The 21,204-nt window shown below is 44.7% G+C and overlaps 1 protein-coding gene across 9 annotated transcripts in view; it reads left to right on the plus strand.

The window, feature by feature from the left end:
- The window catches only part of Cnot10 (CCR4-NOT transcription complex subunit 10), a 76,312-nt gene that overhangs the window by 47,571 nt on the left and 7,537 nt on the right, over positions 1-21,204 (plus strand). For all 9 annotated transcript variants that reach the window (XM_074074064.1, XM_074074066.1, XM_074074067.1 and 6 more), the window contains one exon: positions 18,214-18,327. In XM_074074064.1, coding sequence (XP_073930165.1) covers positions 18,214-18,327 — 114 coding nt within the window. The remainder of the gene's footprint in view (positions 1-18,213; positions 18,328-21,204) is intronic.

Here is a 21,204-nt window from a genome sequence, read left to right on the forward strand (position 1 = left end):
TATTTTTGTTATCAACATTAGACAAGCAGGCAGAGCACATCCTGCACGTACTTCACATCTTGCTCGTACCTCACATCTTGCTCGTATCTCACATCTTGCTCGTATCTCACATCTTGCATTCCTCACATTCTATATGCCCTAACTGAGCCCTGCCTCATTGCTTATCTTATCTACATGGGATGTTTGGTACTGGTTTCTCCAACAAGGGGGTTGGGGCCCGCTGAGACCTCATATTCCTTTCATTCCCCCCTTTCTTATGGCCTAAATTGAGGAATCATCCTCGAGAGGATGAAGAGCCTGATATTGTTGGCGGAGGACCAGAAGTTGGATAGTATTAATTCGACTTTTGACAAAAGTCATAAGTCGGTTTAGAATCCAGGGTCCTATGGTAACAAGCAGTAGGATGATTATTATTGGCCCTGCCAGTGCAGATAAAAGGGTAGCCAACCATGGGGACTGGTTAAACCAAGACTCGAACCAGCTTTCCCCTGCCTCTTTTTCTCGTTTTCTTTGTTCCAGGCTCTTTCGGAGTTTAGACATGGAGTCACGAACAACTCCGGTATGGTCAGCGTAAAAACAACATTCTTCCCCTAGAGCAACGCATAGTCCCCCTTTTTGGAGGAACAACAAGTCCAGACCTCGTCGGTTTTGAAGTACTACCTCAGACAGGGAAGTGAGGGATTTTTCTAGGTGGCTAATGGAGGTTTCTATTCTCTCTATATCTTCATCTATGGCTGCGCGCAGCGAAGACATCCCTTTATGTTGAGTAGCCAGGGAGGCTATGCCGGTCCCTGCCCCAGCCACCCCTAGGCTAAGTAGGGTAGCAATGGTTAGTGTAGAAATAGGCTCTCTCTTCTTTCTCTCACCTGTTCCTATATTCCAGTATGAATATAGACTTTCCTCCGAATGATAGAGGATGCGGGGCAGCACAACCACTATAACACAGAATTCTTTAGAGCTGTTAAACACCTTAGTTGATAGGCATGGGGTGAGTCCGGACCGCGAGCATAGCCACCACCCATTGTCCTTTGGAATTACCCATTTAATAGCATTTCCCCAGGTAGAACTGGCGTTAATAACAGTACATAAGTCCCGTCTGTTCTTTGGCACTTTTCCTAAGCAGGTTCCTTGGCCGTTTACCTGCTGTATGGTCAGACCTCTCTTACGGTCTCCCCAGGAACATTGACTAGGGTTTTCCTCAGATGAGGTATCGTGAGTGGTGTTTAGCCCTATTGCCTCATAGAATGGGGGCCTCACATCATAACATAACCAACAGGAGTTAGTCATGTTAGGGTTGGTGTGGTTTAACGTCAGGAAGGCAGCACCCACTAGCTCCCAGAGGGGGTCTTTAGATGCGGTCATGAGACTGGGCCTCACCAGGGGAGGGCTGGTTTCTGATGGTCTTGGAGTTGTAACATTAGCCCGAGCTATGGTTGAGGGAAGGTGGTGAGTTGTGGAAGGTTGGGGAGATGGCTTTACATTGGGCGGCCTAAGTACCTTATTGGGGCCTACTGCTGTGGACGGTGGCCCTATGGGCTCAATTTTTAATCTGACCACTATGGTCGAGCCAGCATGTCCACCATATTTATAAAATACAAGTCCCCATACCTTACCTTGTATCCACCCAGGGGTGTCCTTCTTGCCAGTTTCAGTGAAAGTGACCTTGATTCTATCTAGATCCGTGGGCTGGCATTTATGGGTGGGTATTGGAATTCTGTGCCCCCTTAATATCCCATTTACAAAGGCAAATTTGACTAGGTCTGATTTTGATATCCCCCATTTCCATTCACTATCATTGGATGTGACACATGCCCATGACCTACAGAAGGAGTATTGTATCCCCCCACATTCCTGGTTCTTTTTGTGGCCGGGGCAGGCATAAAACCCATAACGTCGGGCTGACTCCGGGGCAGTAGACTTGTAGGCAGGATTGATGTCTCTGAAGCAGAACTGAAGCTCCGGCCACCAAGTTCCTATGGGGGCAGTGCGAGTAGTCTCGTTGAGGGTGGTATGAGTCTCCCCATCGGTGAGTATCCAGGTTTGCTTATAGGGCTGGTGAGGGTTGGTTTCTGCGAGGCTCCCGCTCTGGGCATTGAGCAAGATCAGAGCGATCAGCCACCCCATCCGTGGCTGCTCCTGAAGGCTCTGCATGTTCCCGGGGCCACAAAAGCTTTAGCTTTAATGGGTTGTCTGGGTGCCGCCGTACAGTCCACTCCTTGACCCCTTCTTGTTTTTGATGATTGGCTCGACGCACGTGGGAGTGGTGGATCCAAGGTCCGATGCCATCAACCTTGAGGGCGGTAGGGGTAGTAAACAGTACAACATAAGGTCCTTTCCATCTAGGCTCTAGGGTTTTGGACTGATGCCTTTTAACCCATACCATGTCACCCGGGACTATGCCATATTCCGGAGCCGGGTCCCTCTTAACAGCGTGGTATGCTTGAATTAAGGGCCAAATCCGTTGTTGCACTTTAGCTAAAGCCTGCAACATGGTCAGGTAATTTGGGGCCAGATCACCTAGTTCTGGGCTTAAGGTCCTCTGAATGATGGGGGGTGGAGCCCCATACAGGATCTCAAAGGGAGTTAGCCCATGGACATAGGGGGAGTTCCGGACTCGGAAGATGGCCAAGGGAAGGAGCGTCACCCAATCACCGCCAGTCTCCAGGGCCAATTTGGCTAAAGTCTCCTTTAGTGTCCTATTCATCCTTTCTACTTGCCCTGAGCTCTGGGGGTTATATTCACAATGTAGCTTCCAATTGGCCCCCATAGTCTGGGCTAGTCCCTGCAGGACCTTACTAACAAAAGCCGGACCGTTATCTGACCCAATTGCCTCGGGCACCCCATATCTGGGTATGATTTCCTCTAGCAAAGCCTTTGCCACTACGTGACTCGTCTCCTTCTTTGTAGGAAAAGCCTCCACCCAGCCTGAAAAGGTATCTATGAATACCAGCAAATATTTGTACCCAAACTTTCCCGGTTTTACCTCAGTAAAATCCACTTCCCAACTTCTTCCCGGAGCCCTCCCCCGTTCCCGAGTACCTGTATGGTGCCCCTCCCTTCGTCCTGGTTTCATGATTGTGCAGCTGGCACAATCTTCCACAATTTGGCGGACTGCTATGGTCTGGTTCGGAAATCGGAGCTGCGCAGATGTCAACAAGTCTAGTAATTTTCTCCGCCCCAAATGGGTGGACTTATGTAAGTTAGCCAACAGGAATCGTCCGAGTTTTTCAGGCAGAATTAACTTGCCTTCCAAGTCGCTTTTCCATCCGTCTTCCCCTTCTCTAAAGGGGGAGTGGGCTCTCATCCAAGTGAAATCCTCTGTGGAGTATTCTGGTCGGGGGGGTAGCGGAGGGAGCTCTGGGACCGGCACGTCTATCGCCGCAACCGTGGAAGGTTGCCCTGTCTCCATGGGAGGACTCACCATTGCTACTCTCTTTGCTTCTTGATCTGCTCTGTTGTTACCGACAGCTTCCGGCGTCTTGGCAGACTGGTGGCCTGGGACATACATCACTGCCACTGCCTTCGGTTTTTCCACTGCCATTAATAGACGCTGGACTTCGGCTAGGTTCTTTAGATGTTTTCCTTCTGCTGTGCGGAATCCTCTTTCGCGATAGATGGCCCCGTGGACATGGATGGTACCGAAAGCATAGCGGCTATCGGTGTAGATATTGACTCGCTTTCCTTTTGCCCTCTCCAGGGCCTCTGCCAAGGCAATTAATTCCGCTTTTTGGGCTGATGTTCCGGGTGGGAGGGCGCTGCTCCATACCGTATTTCCTTCTTGGTCGACTACAGCTGCCCCTGCCCTTCGGGCTCCATCTTGGAAAAAACTGCTTCCATCCGTGTACCAGTTTAATTTGCAGCCGGACAGGGGGGTATCCTTTAGGTCAGCCCGTACCTGTGTAACTTCGGAGAGGAATTCTTTGCAGTTATGGACAGGTGTCTGCAGTTCCGGGTTAGGCAACAAGGTGGCAGGGTTCAGGATTACGGGATCTGTGAATGTGATCCGAGGGGAATCCAACAAGAGCCCCTGGTAGTGGGTGAGCCTGGCATTCGTCATCCATTTCCCAGGGGGTTGTTTAAGGATTCCCTCCACCGGGTGAGGGGCCGTTACCCAGAGGGCCTGTCCAAAGGTTAGTTTATCGGCTTCTCTCACCAGCACAGCAATGGCCGCTATGATGCGGAGGCAGGGGGGCCATCCTGCCGCTACTGCGTCTAATTTCTTGGAAAAGTATGCCACTGGTCTCTTCCAGGGACCTAGCTGTTGGGTCAAGACTCCTTTGGCTACCCCCTTTTTCTCATCTACAAACAGAGTGAATGGTCTTGTAGGATCTGGCAAGGCTAAGGCAGGGGCCTGCAAAAGAGCGTCTTTTAGCTGATCAAAGGCCTGTTGTTCTCTCTCTCCCCAACTCCAATCTGGAGCTTCTTTGGTGGCCTCATATAGGGGTCTGGCTATTTCCGCAAATCCTGGAATCCAGAGTCTACAGAACCCCGCGGAGCCCAGGAATTCTCTCACCCCCCTAGTGGATGTCGGGGATGGGATAGCCAGAATAGTCTGTTTCATGGCATCAGTCAGCCACCTTGCCCCATCTGTAATCCGATAACCCAAATACGTCACTGACCTTTTACAGATGTGAGTTTTCTTGGCACTTGCCCGATACCCCAGCTCACCTAATTCCGTTAGCAGGTGTTCAGTAGCCTTGATGCACTCCTCTCGGGTTTCTGCCGCTAACAGTAAGTCATCAACATACTGTAATAGAGTGACTCGTGGGTGGCTCCGACGAAAAGGTTCCAGGTCCTGGCTCAGGGCCTCATTAAACAGGGTGGGAGAGTTTTTAAATCCTTGCGGCAGTCTGGTCCAAGTGAGCTGTCCGGATTGGCCCCCATCTTCTTGCCATTCGAAAGCAAATAGCGGCTGACTAATTTCTGACAATGGAATGCTGAAGAAAGCATCTTTCAAATCAAGGGTTGTATACCATACTTGCGAGGGGGGTAGGTGGCTGAGCAAGGTATAGGGATTTGGAACGGTGGGATGAATGTCCTCCGTCCGCTCGTTTACCTTTCGTAGGTCTTGCACAGGCCTATAGTCCCCGCTTCCCGGCTTTCGGACGGGGAGCAGAGGAGTATTCCAGGCAGACTGACAAGGTCGCAGTACTCCTTCCTTTATTAGCCTGTGGATATGAGGGGCTATGCCTCTTCGGGCCTCCTCAGGCATAGGATACTGTTTCACCCGAATGGGGAGAGCAGAAGCCTTCAATTGTATAACTACGGGCGGGAGGTGTTTGGCGAGGCCGGTTCCCGCAGTCTCCGCCCAGGCCGTGGGAAATCTTTTTACCCAATGAGTCATGTCCCCTCCTGGTTCCTGTTGACTCTCAAACAGACGATGCTCGTCAGCCAATGATAGGGACAAGACATGAATCGGGCTCCCTTCTCGATCAGTCACAATTATTCCATCTGGTTCAAAATGGATATGGGCCCCTATTTTGGTGAGTAGGTCCCGTCCGAGCAGGGGAGCGGGGCTCTCAGGGACGACCAAGAAGGAGTGTGTGACCTGGTGTTTTCCTAAGTTCACCTTTCTTTTGGTAGTCCATGTACATAACTGCGTACCGGTGGCCCCCTGAACAACACTTGTTCGTGCCTTGTTCAAAGGTCCATGTGCCTTGTTTAAAACCGAATATTGGGCGCCGGTATCCACCATGAACCCCATCGGCTTCCCCTCCACATGCATTGTTACCCAGGACTCGGGGAGGGGGTCTGAGCCCCGTCTCCTTCAGTCCTCTTCTCCGGCTAGTAGGACTCTGGCCTGCTCTACTGCTCGTTCCCTTTCCCTGTTTTCCCCCGGTCTCCTTCCAAACCCTCTTCTTCCCTTTAACTTAGGACATTCTCTCTTCCAATGCCCCGTTTCCTTACAGTAAAAACAGTGTTCCTTATCCGGGGTCCTGGCGTGGCCCCCTCCTCTGGGTTGGTCCCGGACACCCGCTAGGAAAATACGAGCCATTTCTCTCTGTTGCTTTCGGTTTTCCTTAGCCTGGAACTCCCGGTCCTCCTTTCTCAATTTCTCCTGGGCTTCCCTGTCTTCCTTTCTCTGTCTTTCCTCCCTTTCTTCTGGAGTTTCCCTAGCGGTAAAGACCTTTTCTGCTACCTGTAGCATTTCCCTTATAGTCATCTCCCCTAAGTTTTCCTGTTTATTGAGTTTTCTCCTAATGTCTGGGGCTGCCTGATTAATGAATGAGAGTACCACAGCAGACCGGTGGAGGTCCGCCTCAGGGTCAATCGGGGTGTACTGACGGTATGCCTCATAGAGGCGCTCTAAGAAACCGGCTGGGCTTTCGTTTTCCCCTTGAATGACTGCTTTTACTTTTGCAAAATTGGTGGGCCTTTTAGCGGCCGCTCGGAGACCGGCCATAAGAGTCTGGCGGTAGATCCGAAGACGCTCCCTACCTTCTGCGGTCCCGAAATCCCAATCAGGCCGGCGTAGGGGAAAAGCCTCGTCTATGGCCGGTTGGAGAGTTGTGGGTCTCCCATTATCCCCCAAGACATTCTTCCTCGCTTCGTTGAGGATGCGCTCTCGTTCCTCCGTCGTAAAAAGAGTATTGAGCAGCTGATGACAGTCATCCCAAGTGGGGCGGTGTGTATGCATGATGGACTCCAGGAGATCTATGAGACACTTGGGGTCTTCAGAAAAGGGCGGGTTCTGCGTCCTCCAGTTATATAGATCACTGGAGGAGAAGGGCCAGTACTGAAACTGTTGCCCTCCTCCCGGTCCCCCTTGGCCCACCATCCGGACTGGAAGTGTAGGGACAGTTTCCTCCCCCTGTGTTGATGAGGGGGGCCCGTCTTCCCCCTCCCTTTCCCGGATCCCTCGGGGGCGAAGTCTTCGACCCATTCCTCCTCCTGCTGCCAGTCCTGTTGAGGAGGATGAGGAAATTTCCTCCTCCGGGGCACTGGCTTGGCCAGGGGGAGTCACGTATGGAGGCGGCCGATCTTCCTCTGCCCCTGCGAGGGATGGGTAAAGGGGGGAACTCTCTGGTAAGACCGGAGATGGTGAAGGAGATGCCCTAATTTGAGGACCGGTCAAGGTGGGAAGAGGAAGTTTTTCCTCCTCCTTTATGACCAAGGCGGGCGTGACTGGGGTTTTAGCCCCGGGGGCCGAACTGGAGGGGTGGGTCAGAAAAACTGTTAACCAAGGGGGAGGGTTCCTCACCAGATCCTCCCAAACCAAAATGTAAGAAACTTGGTCTGGATGGCCTCGATTGTCTGGCTGAAAAATGACTGCTTTAACCTTAGTGATCAGGTCTAGGGAGAGGGAACCTTGAATGGGCCACCCGACTCCAAAGGTGGGCCACTCTGCAGAACAAAAGGTGTCGAACTTACCTTTCTTGATGACCAGACCCGCATTTAAGGCCCTTTCTTTAACTTCTGGAAAGTGAGAAAGGATCAGAGACTTTGGGGTTGTTTGTCCCTGTCCCATTGTGGAAGGGAGACTCAAACACCAAGAGAGATAGAACAAAAAGGGTAAAGGCAACAATAATTCCACACACACACAACACTCTCCAGCACTCGCTCGGACCGGTCCTTCTCTCACACTGGTGCGCACCCCATTCAACCTCCTCACCGTCCAACTGGGATATCAGGCCGAAAGGCGTCCACTTGACGGGTGGTCGGTCGACTAGCTCAATTAGTTCTTCACCTGGCGCCAGGGTTCCTAAAATGCTCGAGCCCAAATGAGAGGAAAGCCTCTCCCAATAGGACCCTGTGGTCCTCCTTGCGAGATTCCCAGAATGAATCTCCCTGGGGATTGGCCGAATCCCCGCCGCGGCCCAAATGGAACACTCAAGTTCCTCCAAATGAGGGTCTGGGATCCCCTCCCAACGCCTAGGACTTGGGATCGCCCCTGCTTTCTCGCAGGCAGGTTCTGTCTCTCGAGAAAATGAAATCTCGGTGGGACCTCCAAATGTTAGGACCCGGAATCCTATTCCCCCGAGAGACAGAGAGCCAGGCGTGAATGCAATCAACAAAGCAGAGTTTATTGGACTGGCTAGCCAGGGTCGAGCTCCCACACGGACACGCAGGACCGGTTAGGAAAGCAAGACCCTGAGCCTCTTAGGGGGAAATCTTATATAGACTGCAGTGGTGTGCATATTTTTGTTATCAACATTAGACAAGCAGGCAGAGCACATCCTGCACGTACTTCACATCTTGCTCGTACCTCACATCTTGCTCGTATCTCACATCTTGCTCGTATCTCACATCTTGCATTCCTCACATTCTATATGCCCTAACTGAGCCCTGCCTCATTGCTTATCTTATCTACATGGGATGTTTGGTACTGGTTTCTCCAACAAGGGGGTTGGGGCCCGCTGAGACCTCATATTCCTTTCACAGTATGGGATTCCTCTCAGAGTTTTGCACCTTTCATAGCACAACTCTTTGCTTTCCCTGTGTCCTAGCAAGAAAATTGTTCATTTTCAGAAAAAATAAAATCACTTCCCACTTTCTGTGGAAAGGGCAAAGGGTCTCCATAGGGAATTCATCATCATAAAATGAGGCAAAGGGGCTGGAGGTGTGGCTCAAGCAGCATAGCACCTGCTTTGCAAGCTCAAAGCCCTGAGTTCACACCTTATTCCTACCAAGAAAGATAGATAAATGGGTGGATGGATGGATGGATGGAAATAAAATGAGGCAAAGATAGGTTCTTATGGAGCTGATCAGAGAAAGGAACTATAACAAGATGGAAGGACTCATATACAAGATGGTAGCAGTGGTAATATGGAGATAAGTGGAGGGAAGGAGTCATAAAAGAGTTGTGTCTTAATTTTCAAAGCTATAAAATCTCCTAATGCAGTTGATAATGTTAAAGGTAAGTTCTGAGGCAAGAGCCAGCTGTCTTTTCAGGAGCCTGAGCACATTGCTTCTGAAAATACACGGAATTTCTTAAAAGATTTCATCTGTTTCTGACCTGAAGTATTTTATATGATTGAAAATGTGTGTGACTAGTATAAAAATTAGTTTTTATGGACTGTTTGACTTCTTGTGCTCTTTAATACCCAAGACACCAATGCAAAGCCCCATTTCCTATTTCCAAAGTAACTAGTATACAGAAGTTATCATGGTTGTTCTGATGGCCACTTCTTAGGATATGGGTTCACATTCTCTTGAGCATTTTCAGTTTTTTTTCATTTGTACATGAATGAGAAGTCTAAAAAATTTATTCTAACCATCCTTCAATGATAGATAGCAGTGGATGCAGTTGTGAGATTTCTATATTAAGTCAAGGTCTCTCTCAAAAAATATTCTTACAGTTGAAACAGGTTTGTCCGCAGATTAGGAAAATATCTCACAAATCAACTAAACAGTTTAATTATAGGGCCCTGGTGAGCTTGGAAATACTAGAAACATGGGTCAAGACTGGGGATGGAGCTCAGTGGCAGAATTGTTGCCCATCATGTCAAAGGACTGGATTCTAGCCACAGAACTACAAAAGGTAAATAAATAGTAATACTAAGGAAAGAGGCTTCCATATATGTGTGTGTGTATACCCACACACTCTTAATTAGAAATTACTTCAGTTCCTGAACCACTCAAAGCTGCACAAACCATGAGTTTCCTTTCAATGAGTTGTGAAAATGCACATGTGTACACTGTAACCTGGAATTCAATAAATGCTATGACTGCAATTTAAGTTGATTCTGTTGCTAGCTGTTGACTCGAGAAATGAATACTTGTCCCACAGTCATCCCATAGAAGTTTTAGTATATTCATAGATATGTGCAGCCATCTTCACAGTCAATTTTAGAACATTTTCATCACTTCAAAGCCCTTAATCTACTTACCAGCCCTTACTAATCTACTTTATAGATTTCCCTATTTGGGGACTTGTATATAAGTAGAATCATAAAATGTGTGGGCTTTTGCAGCTGGCTTTCATTTAGCAAAATGCTTTCAGGGTTTATCCAAGTTATAGCATATGTCAGTACTTTGTTCTTTTTTTATTACCAAATAGTATTCCGTTATATGGATATACCACATTTTGTTTATCCATTCATCCAGTCATAGACATTTGGATCATTTCCATCCTTTTGCTGTTGCGAGGATTGCTGCTATAAACATTCACGTTCAAGTTTTTGTGTGAATTTGAGGGTTGGCTATGGATAGAACTCAGGGCAAACACTATTACTACTGAGCTACACCTTTAGACCTAGACCTGTATTTTGTTTGTTTTAAATAGGGTCTCACTGTGTTGTCAAGCTTGTCTTGAACTTTGGACCCAAGTGACCCTTCTGAGTCATCCAAGTGATCCCAGCCTCAACCTTCTGTGTAGCTGAGATTCCAGGTGTATGCCACCACACCCACTGGACATATGCTTTTATTTCTCTTGGGTATATACCTAGGAGTGGAATTGTTGGTCATATGGTCGTCCAGTTCAGTGATTTGAGGAATTACAAGACTTGTTTGCTAAAGTGAGTGCACCAGCAGTGTCTGGGGACACCAGTTTCTTCACGTCACCACTTTTTTTTTTTTTTTTTGAGGAACTGGGGTTTGAACTCAAGGTCTCAACACCTGTAAATCCAGGTGCTTGAGCCACACCTCCAGTCCATTTTACTCTAGTTATTTGGAGATGGGGGTCTCAAACCTCAATCCTCCCCACCTCTACCTCCCAAGTAGCCGGGATCATAGCACCTAATTGTCACTGCATTAATCATCATGTGTTTGTTGTGCACCGTAATAGGTATGAAGTGCTGTCTCCTGGCGAAGCTGATGACATCACCATCGTTTCATGTGCTCGTTTGCATATCTTCTTTGCAGTGGTTATTAGATGCTTTCCCACTTTTTTTTGTTTGTTGGTTTGTTTGGTTTTTGCAGTGCTGGGTGTTGAGCCCAAGGCCTCAAGCATGCTAGCCAAGCATTCTACCATTAAGGACAACCCCAGCCCCTTTGCTCATTTTTTGGCGTTGCTAGGGATAAAACCTAGTGCCTTGCACACGCTAAAGCACTTCACCACTGAGCCACATCCCCACCCTGAGTTATTTGTCTTTATTACTGAGTTGTATTAGTTCCTTCTGTATTCTAGATACATGTTTTATCAGATATGACAATTAGTTTCTTCCATTCTGTGAGTGGTCTTTTCACTTTTTTTTTTTTTTTTTTTTTTTTTTGGTATGGGCACACTACTGCTTGAGCCAACACCTCAAACCTCCCAATCTTAGTCTCTCAAGTAGCTAGGATTGTGGCGTGAGTCACCAACATCTGGTGTCTCTTTTTAAGGGGGTATCCTCAGAGCATAGAGCATTTTCATGTTGGTGAGGCTTTTTTCTTTGTTGCTCATGCTTTTCATGTCATATCTAAGAATCCTTTTCTAAATCCTAGCTACTTGAGAGGCTGAGATCAGGTGGATTGTGGTTCAAGGCCAACCCATGCCAATACTTCACAAGACTCCTATCTCTGAAGTAACCAGAGCAAAATAGACTGGAGGTTTGGTTCAGTAGGTTGAGCACCTGCTTTGTAAGTGCAAAACCCTGAGTTCAAACCCCAGTCCCACAAAAAAGAAGTTCATACATAGATTTAGTCACATATTAGTAGCACATTAACTTTTCATTGTTTCACAGTGGTTTAGTAACTGGTGTGGGCATATTGTGGGCATATACTGAGTTTTACATTTGCCCATCACAGGATATCTTATTTTTTCTGAGACTGTGATATTAGCTACCTAATATTCTCTAATTATTATTATTCTCTAAAATTATGATGGGGGCTGGAGAAGTGGTTCAGGTAGTAAAGCACCTGCTTAGCAAGTGTGAGGTCCTGAGTTCAAACCCTAGGACCACCAATAAATAAATCAAACTATAATGAAAGATATTCTAGAATCTGGAAAAGTGTATTGCAACTTTGAAAAACAAATCGCTGAATGTCTGTGGCTCACACCCCATTTCAATCTTGTCTTTTGGATTTGTTTCTTGTTTTTGTTTTGTTTTGTTTTTTGGAGTTAGTGTCTCATTTATGTAGCCCAGGCTAGCCTCAAATTCATGATCATCCTGCCTCATCCTTTTTAGTGCAGGGACTACAAACATCTCAGACACAGCCAGCCCCATGTGAGTCTTAAGACTGAGTGTGGTTCTACTGTCCATCCGGTAAGCTGTACTAAACAAGGACCTGCTCGTGTGATCTGTTCTTGTTAGCAGTTTCTGTTCACCTTGACATGATTCATACCTGATTTCAAGGACCTCATTTAGATGAACCAGTGACTAAACTGATCACAAGTGCTAGGCACTTGTGGCCCACACCTGTAATTCTAGCTACTTGGGAGGCTAAGATCCAGGAGGATCGTGGTTCAAGGCCAGCCTGTGCAAATACTTCACAAGACCCCCATCTCTAAAATAACCAGAGCAAAAGTAGACTGTAGGTTTGACTCAAGCAGTAGAGTGCCTGCTTTGCAAGTGCAAAGTCCTGAGTTCAAACCCCATTTCCATCCAAAAATATGTATATTGGTCACAAGCCAGGGTTAAAACAATTCTTCATTGGTCTGCTGCTCCATGGAAGCCCACAAGACCACCACTGATCTCTGGGCCTTCCTTTCCTCTTCTGTCAAATAAAGGAATTGGATTAAGTGATATCAAGGTCCCATACATAGGGGCTGACTCAAGGGGTAAGAACATCTGCCTAGCAAGTGTAAGGCCCTGAGTTCAAACCCAGTCATGCCAAAAAGAAAAATCATGAATAAAACGCTGTATCTCTATGACTTTATGCATTTTATTTACTGCCTGAGGTAGGACTGGGCTCTTTATGATAGTAGATTTGATGGAGATAATTCTAGATTACAGGAGTGACACAACCTGTAATCCCAGTGTTTAGGAGGCTGAGGCAGGAAGATCAACTACATATAACAAGATCCTCTCTCAAAAAAAAAAAAAAAAAAAGACAAAAGGGTTTTTAGCTTTTTTTTTTTTTTTAAGCTTCTTTGTGCTGAATTTCTATTTGTAGGGGCTTGGGCTGTGTTTATCAACAGATTTGATAAACCTGAGTTTATCAAACTCAGGTAAGAAGTGTAAGAAACAACTTAGACTCTAGGAAATGGTGCCTAGAGGCAGGCCCAGGTTAGGGATCAGAGCTGGAGGGAGAGCAGCACCCAAGCCCTACAGATGAGTCACATTAAGGATCTTGAAAATGGAGATGGGCTTAAGTTTTCCAGGTGGGCCCAATGTCATCACAGCAGTAGAGGGAGGCACGCAGCAGAGTTCAGAGTAATACAAGGTCCAGAAGGACCAGGCAAGGTGACTCATACCTGTAATCCCCAGCTAGGGGAGGAGATAGGAGAATTGAGGTTTGAGGCTGTCTGGAGCAATAACTTAGCAAGACGTGGTCTTGCTGGATGTGGTGATTTGTGACTGTAATCTCAGCTATGTGGAAGGCAGTGGTAGGAGGATTGAGGTCCAAGGGCAAAAACCTGAGCCTCTATCTGAAGTGCGAGACTCAGAACCTGAGTTCAAAACCCCAGTTCTGCGACAAAAAAAGCCCCACCTATCAAGGAATGCAGGTATCACTAGGAAGCATCTTCCCAGCGCTTGGGGAAAGAATCAGCCCTACCAACCCATTTTAGACTTGGAACCACCAGAATTGTGAGATAGTAAATGTGTATTAGTTTTAAAAAGGAAAAAAAAAATCTTTCTGCACAGAACTATGACTACAAAACAAAATGTTACACAAAGGGGGAAAAGACACTAAAATGTTAAAGAAGACAAATGAAAAACAGCTTTTAAACTGTTCTGACAAGTTTAACATTTTCTGAATTATTTGTAGATAAATGGAAGCTTGCTGCTTGAGGACCTTGTTTTTTGTTTGTTCATTTTCAAATTTTAAAATCTAGCTGGGCCTGGTGGCTCATACCTGTCATCCTAGCCACTCAGTAGGCATAGATCAAGAGGATTGCAGTTTGTAGCCAGCCCAGGCAAATAGTTCATGAGACCCTATCTCAAAAAAAAAAAAAAAAAAAACGCTTCACAAAAAAAAGGGCTGCTGGAATGACTCAAGGTGTAGACCCTGAGTTCAGTTCAAACCACAGTACTACAAAAAAATAAAAATAAATACAGTCTCACCAAAAAATTAAAAATCATTTCAGGTATTTGAATTATATTCTTTTAACTCATAGGATGTATGGCTTGACAGATTATAATGTCCAATCTTGTGTAGGTGGTTGTAATTTGGTGTTTGGTGTTTTAAGGGGGGAATAAAAACAACCCTTTCTTCTCTTTTCAGGGATAGTGGTCTGTAGCCCTAGAGGCTCGCTCCTCCAGCATGTGAGGTGTGTCGTGAGGGTTTTGCCAGGCCCTGCACAGGTGCAGAATCTAGTGTGTTTGCCCTTGCAGTATAGTTATTCCAGACTAGTGAACAGTCAGATCCACTGAGTGTCCAGTAAAGCAGGTCAGAATGCAACTCCAGGAAGTAGTGTGCATTGGGGAAGGACAGTCAAAAGTAAGGTGGTTTCTCCAGGGCTTAGTGGACTAGTGTCTCAGTCTGCAGGAAAGGCTATTTCAAAGAGGAAGAGAGGGTGATGAGTTTGGGTCTGCACAAGAGAAGGGGATCATTAGAAATTTGTGTGGGTCTTTGCAGTGGAACTTCTTTGATGAGAATTCTGAGCCCCCACGTTTTGCTGCTACTGCTGTTTTGCAGTGATTGGGATTGAACCAGGGCCTCAGTCATCCTAGGCAAGCACTCTCCCTCTGAGCTGTAATTCCCAGTCTCCCATTTTGTACATACATATTTCAATATTTTTAATAGAATGATTATTTTATTAATAGAATCTTTTATCCCATTATGATTTAATATGATATAGTAAAAGTGGAAGAAAAGAGATTTTTACTTTCTTGTACATGATTATAGTTTGGGTTTGCTTGGAAACAGTCTGGCTGCAAATCTTACATGACTGATTTTTGGACCCAAAGTGGGCTTGACAGTGGGCTGCAGCAATAATAGCCCACCTACTGTCAGGAGAGGCCAGGGCAGGCTGTTCCATTCAGCCTGCCTGACATGGGACTTGTGCTAGACTCTAGGACCTCGTGTGTGCAGGAACAGGGAAAGGTCAGCTTCATCAGAAAAGTAAAGCCAGTAGGAAAAGTGGGGTTCTGGGTGTGCCTGCAGAACCCAAGTGCAGAGGCTGAAGCCTATATGTTTTTTGAGTTTTTTGTTGTTGTTTTTTGAGATGGGATCTTATGTATCCCAGGCTGGCTTCAAACTTGTGGTTTGACTGTCAGAGTTACAAGGGTGTACCACCAGGCCCAGTATACATTAAGTCAGAATGCTGAGAAATTGATGTAAGTGTAGGAGACAAACAACGTGTGCTTCTGCTTTGGAGGAGATTAGTTTTTGCCTTGACTGTTGACAGAGCAGATGGTCTTCTTGAGCCTCTGGAAATCAAACCTTTAAAGTCTGGTTTTTTTTCCTTCATACGCAATACATATGTAACATGTGGTAAAGATTCTGTGTGCTGATTATTTGTTCGTTTTTTGAGCTAGGTCTCATTGTGTGTGTATAGCCTAGCCTGACCTGGAACTCTTGATCCTCCTGCTTCTGCCTCCCAAGTGCTCTGTGTACTTTCTAAATGAGTGACCATTCAGAACATCCTCATTTTAAAATAAAAAGCCAAAAGGAGAAATTAAGACACTTAATCTTGTCATACAGACTTAACCACTGACATGCTCTTGAAGATGGGAGATAACTAGCCAGAGCCTCCCTCTGTAGTTCCTTGAGTCCTCATCAGAGACAGGGTTCCCCCCAAGGACTTTTAGCCATGTGGTAGTCATGTGGTAAAGTTGACTCTTGGAGACTCAGGGATATTTGAGAGTGGGTTCACCAGGAAAATCCCTTTGGAAGTGGCACTACTTGCTAGCTGTCAAATCACTCTCTTCCATGAACAGGGTTTAGATTTTTAAAATTATATAGTCAGTAGCAAAATAGGAAAAAACTCCTTGTAGTAGCTGAATTAAATTTTTATTTAAAAAAAAAAAAAACACTAGCATTTGGGAGGTTGAGGCAGGAGGATTGGGAGTTCAAGGCCAGCTTGAAATATATAGCATGACCCTGTCTCAAAAAAAAAAAAAAAAAAAAAAAAAGCTTTAAAGTGTAGGGTGGGGAGAGGCAGGCGGGGGTGTTTGAGGCCAGTCCAGGCAATACTTTGTGAGACCTCATCTCCAAAATAGCCAGAGTAAAAAGAACTGGAAGTGTGGCTCAAGCCATACAGTGCCTGCTTGAACTCAGTATGAAGCCCTGAGTTCAAACCCCAGTCCCACCAGAAAAGAAAAGAAAGAAACCTCCAGCAAAAAGGTCTGTGTGGCTCAAGTGGTAGAGTGTCTGCGTGGCAAGTAGAAGGTCCTGCCTGAGTTTACAACACCAGTACTGCCAAAAACATAAATCAATAAATTTTTTACAAAGACAGGTTAGAGTATCTGTTTTATATATGAGTAGAATTTAGAAGAATCAGAAGGTAATCTTTTTTATGTACTTTATTTTTAGGCTGGTCTTGTGAACTGATAGCGAAGCAGTGTGGTAGGATGGGAGGAATGGTAGATGAGAGTTATCTGCGCTGAATGGGAGTCCTGCCTAATGACCTATTCTAAGCTAGCGAATATATCTAAGTACTTTGGATCTCAGTCAACATTGGTGATAAAAGGCACCACCTTAGACCGTCCTCCAGCCCTGTCATGATAGCCCAGAACCATAATACTTTGTGCATTCTTCCAAGACTAGTCTGTTTTTCTATGCTGTTAGGAGTTGAGGGGGCTATGTTGTCTTAAGTGGGTAATTTTCTAAGATTGCAGCAACCAAGAGTGAGCAAATGAAGAGGAAGCAGCAGACCACTTCTGAATTTGCCCACCTATGCTACTAAAAGGACCCATTTCTCAGCATAAGATTTCAGAGCATTAGCAAACTGTGGTGCTATAGCGTTATGTTGTTCTATATACTGAAATTGGAAGGCGAATAAACATACGCATTGTAATTTGTAAACATAACTCAAAACTCTGTGTCTGAGCTAAGTCATTTGTGGTTGACCATTCAGATTTCATTACTATTTGACAAGGGTTTATTTTAAGATTGCTTTATGGAGCAGTTAACATTCAAGTGACTGTCAAGCCTTTCTAGCAAGATCTATTTTAAATGATCTGCCCATTAAGTAGAAAACCAAGCAAATTTAGCTTTCTACTCCAACTTAGCAAAACCAATGTAACTTACATTTTATCTTAACATACATTTATTCAACCTGTTTTTTTTTCTTGAATATTTATTTAAGATAATAGCAACTGTCAGTGAAATTTTTAAGTTACTCTTAAATATTGTTGCTTATCAAAAACAATAGACTTCTTACCAGGTTTGGTGGCATAGGCCTGTACTCTGGAGGCTGAAGCAGGAAGATCAAGAGTTTGAGGCCAGCTTAGGCTACATAGTGAGTTCAAAGCCAGCCTGGGCTACATAGTGTCCACTGATGAAACTAAGGACTGAGAAAGTACCTCAGTGGTAGATTGCTTGCCTAGCATGTACATGGCCTTGTGTTCAATACACAGCACTGCAAAAAAAAAGGAAACAAGCCAACAGACTGTAGACTTTAGGTTTAGAGAACACTGTACAGTAAGGTAGGAGAATTCATTAAGTAAGTCCATTTGTTTATTTTGGGGGAATGGGATGGAAGCTAAAGTTAATTTATATAATTAACAAAACTCTTTCAGATGGTAGATTTAGCCATCATTCGAATTTTTTTTCCCCTTCAATTCTGGGATTTTAACTCAGAACCTTGCGCTAGCACTCTGCCACTTGAGCCACAACCTGAACCCTTTTTGCTTTAGTTATTTTTTGGATAGGGTTTCACTTTTTGCCCAGGGCCAGCCTCAGACAGCTGTCCTCCTACCTAAGCCTCCTGCATAGTTAGGATCAAGGCATGTACCACCATAACCAGCTTGTTTCTTGAAATGTTTTGCCCAGACTAGCCTTGAACCTTGAACCTTGAACCTTGATCCTCCTAATCTCTGCTTCCCCAGTAGCCAGGATTACAGACCTGTGCTACCATGCTCACCCCCTCCATCATTCTAATTCTTGCCATTAGTATTGTGGCTTCCTCTCCTTTCCTAGTGTCCAAACTGTCACAGCTATAATTAGGACAGTCTTTGCTGTTTCGCAGATACAACAATTGTCAAATTTTAACTTGGGGTTTTCTTCCCTTCTCTTGTGTTCTAGGTGCTCCATACTTGCCTGCAGTGCTTATGTAGCTCTGGCTTTGGGTGATAACCTTATGGCTTTGAATCATGCAGATAAACTTCTTCAACAGCCCAAGTTGTCAGGATCTCTTAAGTATGTATGACTTTCCCTGGATGTTCCTGATTTGTTTTCTGGTTAATTTGTTTTCAGGATGCTTATTTTTACTCTTCCAGTAGAATATGTATTTGTAAGGAAAGCAACTGGTTAAAAACTATTTCTTCATGTTTTAGCAATGGCTATTTTTTTCTCCTATCGCAGCTCAAGGATTAGAGAAATGGCATTTGCTGTGCTGAGCACAGGAAACACAATTTTTGGGTTCTACAGTGTCCATGCTGGATCTGACTGGAACACTTTGGGCCCCAAAATAATGGGAGTCCTCAGATAGAAGAGCCACAAAAAAAGAAATTTGGTCCACATGATAAATGTACTTTAAGGAATGCAGTTTAAATAGATAAGAATTTTGCTGGGGGTGGGGGAGACGTGGCACAAACAATGTATACACATGTAAGTAAATATAAAAATGACAAAATAAAAGGAGAAAAGAAAAAAAAATTTTTGCAATCCTAGGGTTTGAACTCAAGGTCTTAACACTTACTTGGCAGGTGCTATACCACTTGAACTATACTCCCAGCCCAAGAATTTTATTTAGACTCTTCAGATACCTTTTCAGTATTAATGTTACTGACATCTTTTCTATCATTGAAATTGAATGAAAAACAGCATGCTTTGATTTGTTTTTGGGTTTTTGGTTTTTGTTTTTTGGTTTTTTTTTTGACAGTTTGGTTGGGTTTGAACTCAGGGCTTCATGTTTGCTAGGTAGGCTCTGTACCACCTAAGTATGATGCTGATCTTCAAAAAATTTAATCCAAAGCTGTAAGTGTTCTATAGGACAGTTGTTTTCTACCTTGGTCATGGGAATTACACTTAAAAACTTCAAAATATAACTATGTAGCCTTTTGCTTTTAGTGATCTTTATTTGCAGTGTACAACTTAGAATTGTGAAGTTACACTCTTAAGAAATAAGTCTGCAATTATTTATTTATTTATTTATTTATTTATTTATTTGCCTTTAAAAAAACCTGGTCTAGTGGGCTGGCAGAGTGGCCCAATTGGTAGAGCATCTTCTTAGCAAGTGTGAGGCCCTGAGTTCAAACCCCACTACTACCAAAACCAAAAACAAGAGAATAAAAAAACCTGGACTAAGGCTGGAGGTAACTCAAGTAGTAGAGCACCACCTGCCCAGCAAGTGGAAGGTCCTGAATTTAAACCCTGTATCACCAAAAACAAAAAAATTCTGGTCTAGGAGGGCTGAGAATGTGTAGTTTGCCTAGAATGTGCAAGGTTCTGGGTTCCAGTCCCAGGCTCCTGTTAAAAAAAATAATAAATAAATAAAATAAGATTAGTTTGTGGAATCATCTAAAAGTTACATTGATAGATTAGGATTGCTTCAGGCCAGTGTTCCCCAGACATACCTGTGTTCTTGAAAATAATGTAAAAGAAGAATCATCAGGGGCCAGAGGGATTGCTTAGTGATAGAACACATGCTGAGCTTGCAGAAAGATGTAGGTTTGTTTGTTTTTCTGGGGGAAGAAGGAGTTGAACCCAGGCCCTTGTAAATGCTAGGCAAACACTTACCACTGAGCTACAGCACCAAGCCCAAGATCAAGCAGCAACATAAAAATTCTGAGTAGGAATATAATTTGTATAAGGCCATTGCAATTTTAATCAGTTGACCACAGAGGAATGGCTCAGTGTAAAGACACTAGAAGAAGCAGCTGTTCTGAGCCAGGATGATGTGCACCTGACATTGCATCAGTGGTTTTAAAACAGATGGTGTGAAAAGCAGAAAACCTTTGGAATAGAAGTAGGACTGATGCAGCAGAAACTGGAGGAGCCTGATTCTAATTCTCCACACGATAGGCATCTGTCCTCGGATATATCTCTTTATTTTAGAAGTTTATTGCCAGGCAGGGGACAGGAGGAAGAGATGGCCCAAACAATGTATGCACATATGAATAGATGAATAAATAAACCCCCCAAAAATTTTTAAAATGAAATATTCTAAATTTTTTTTTAAGTTTATTGCTTTTTTTTTTTTTTCCTTTTTTTGTAGGACTAGGGTTTGAACTCAGGGCTTTGCACTTGCAAAGCAAGTCTTCTGCTCCTTTAACCACACCTCCAGTCCATTTTGCTCTAGTCTTTTCAAAGATGGGGTCTCAGGAGCAATTTACCTAGGTTAGTTTTGAACTGCAGTCCTCCCAATCTCAGTGTCCCAAGTAGCTAGGATTGGCATCTGGCTTATTGCCTTCTTGTGTTATTATTTTCCAAGTAGAGCAGCATAAATTTGCCAGTTTGGGGGAATTTTTGGTTTTCCTTTTCCTTTCTTTTTTTGTAGTGTTTGAAACATGGAACCAAGGGCCTCACACATGCTAGGCATGTACTCTACCAGTAACCTACACACTCAGCCCAAATTTTATTGGCTAATACAAAAATTACATATTTTAACTGTGCTGGGTGGAACAGTAGCTCATATCTATTATCCTAGCTCCCCAAGAGGCAGAGATGAGAGGGTCACTGGCAAAAGAAGTTCTTGAGACTCCATCTCAACAAATTATGATACAGTGGCTCACATCTATCACCCCAGCTACACAGGAAGTGTGAATAAATGGATCACAGTCCAGACCCACCTGGGCAAAAATGCCAAAGCAAAAAGAGCCAGGGGCCAGGCATCAATGGCAGAGATAAGAAGGATCCTGGTTTGAAGCCAGCCCAGGCAAATATTTCTGCAACACCCTATCTCGAAAAAAACCCGTTACAAAAAAGGGCTGGTGGAGTGGCTCAAGGTGTAGGCAGTGAATTCAACCCCCCACCAATACTGCCAAAAAAAAAAAGAACTGGGGAATGTTGTTAAAATGGTAGAACACCAGACTATTCAGTCCAAGGCCCTGAGTTCAAACCCTAGTACCACCA

Source organism: Castor canadensis, chromosome 5, assembly GCF_047511655.1.
Source record: "Castor canadensis chromosome 5, mCasCan1.hap1v2, whole genome shotgun sequence".
Taxonomy (NCBI): domain Eukaryota; kingdom Metazoa; phylum Chordata; class Mammalia; order Rodentia; family Castoridae; genus Castor; species Castor canadensis.